The sequence below is a fragment of the Myotis brandtii genome, unplaced genomic scaffold, assembly GCF_000412655.1.
Source record: "Myotis brandtii unplaced genomic scaffold, ASM41265v1 scaffold345, whole genome shotgun sequence".
NCBI classification, from domain to species: Eukaryota; Metazoa; Chordata; class Mammalia; order Chiroptera; family Vespertilionidae; genus Myotis; species Myotis brandtii.
The window spans coordinates 2734257-2735077 of NW_005363283.1; the positions used below are offsets into that span (position 1 = coordinate 2734257).

Consider the following 821-nt stretch of genomic DNA (forward strand, 5'->3'; position numbering starts at 1 on the left):
TATAAATATCGTGATGTGTATGTGTGTGTGTGTCTTACAAACCTCCACAGGATTGTAATGTACTTTTAGAATTGTTGTCTGAGAAAATATTACTACAAATTAGCAGATTTAAATGAATTTGTATTTTATTAATCACAATAACACAAACATTATTTATGCTGCAGAGATTTTGGATCTAACTAAAGATCAAAATAATAGTACTTTATATACATATGGGGCTTTAGTCCCCTAGTAAGTACTCTATAAATTTTTTATGAATGGATGAACAATGAATAAATTTTCCTATGTCCACATGGTTGTGTTGTTTCATGAAGTCAGCTTAAGCAATCTGGTGCATATTTTCATGATGTCATTTAAAGGTCTGACCAAGATCTGCTCTGATTTTCAGAATTCTTTGGAGATCTGGACACACTGATGGGGCCTCTGACCCAGCACAGCAGCATGACCAATCTTGTCCGCTACGTTCGCCAGGGACTGTGTTGGCTGCGCATCGATGCCCATTTGTTGTAGTGGGTGCTCCCCCATCTCCAGCATTACTATCCATCACTCTACCTCTACCAGAGTATCAATGGTTACTGGTGGAACGCCACTCATTTGGAAAGTTCTCTTTATATTTCTTTTTGTGCTTTTCTTGATATCTGTGAAAAACAGAAATCATTGTAAGTGGACACTACAACTTGAGAACAGTGTATGTTTTATTACTTAGTCATTTTTTAGTATTTTGTATGCATTTATTAGATCCTACCATCCTTTTGTGCTGGATGAAATGACACATCCACACAACCCAAAACAAAGAATGGAAAATACTTGCTATAATAACA

General features: G+C 35.9%; 1 protein-coding gene across 4 annotated transcripts in view; it reads left to right on the forward strand.

Annotated features, from left to right (window-relative positions):
* The window catches only part of AFF2 (AF4/FMR2 family, member 2), a 598244-nt gene extending 597459 nt beyond the window's left edge, over positions 1-785 (forward strand). For all 4 annotated transcript variants that reach the window (XM_014544018.1, XM_014544019.1, XM_005871569.2 and 1 more), the window contains one exon: positions 389-785. In XM_014544018.1, coding sequence (XP_014399504.1) covers positions 389-510 — 122 coding nt within the window. In that variant the 3' untranslated portion in view covers positions 511-785. The remainder of the gene's footprint in view (positions 1-388) is intronic.
* Positions 786-821: the final 36 nt, after the last annotated feature.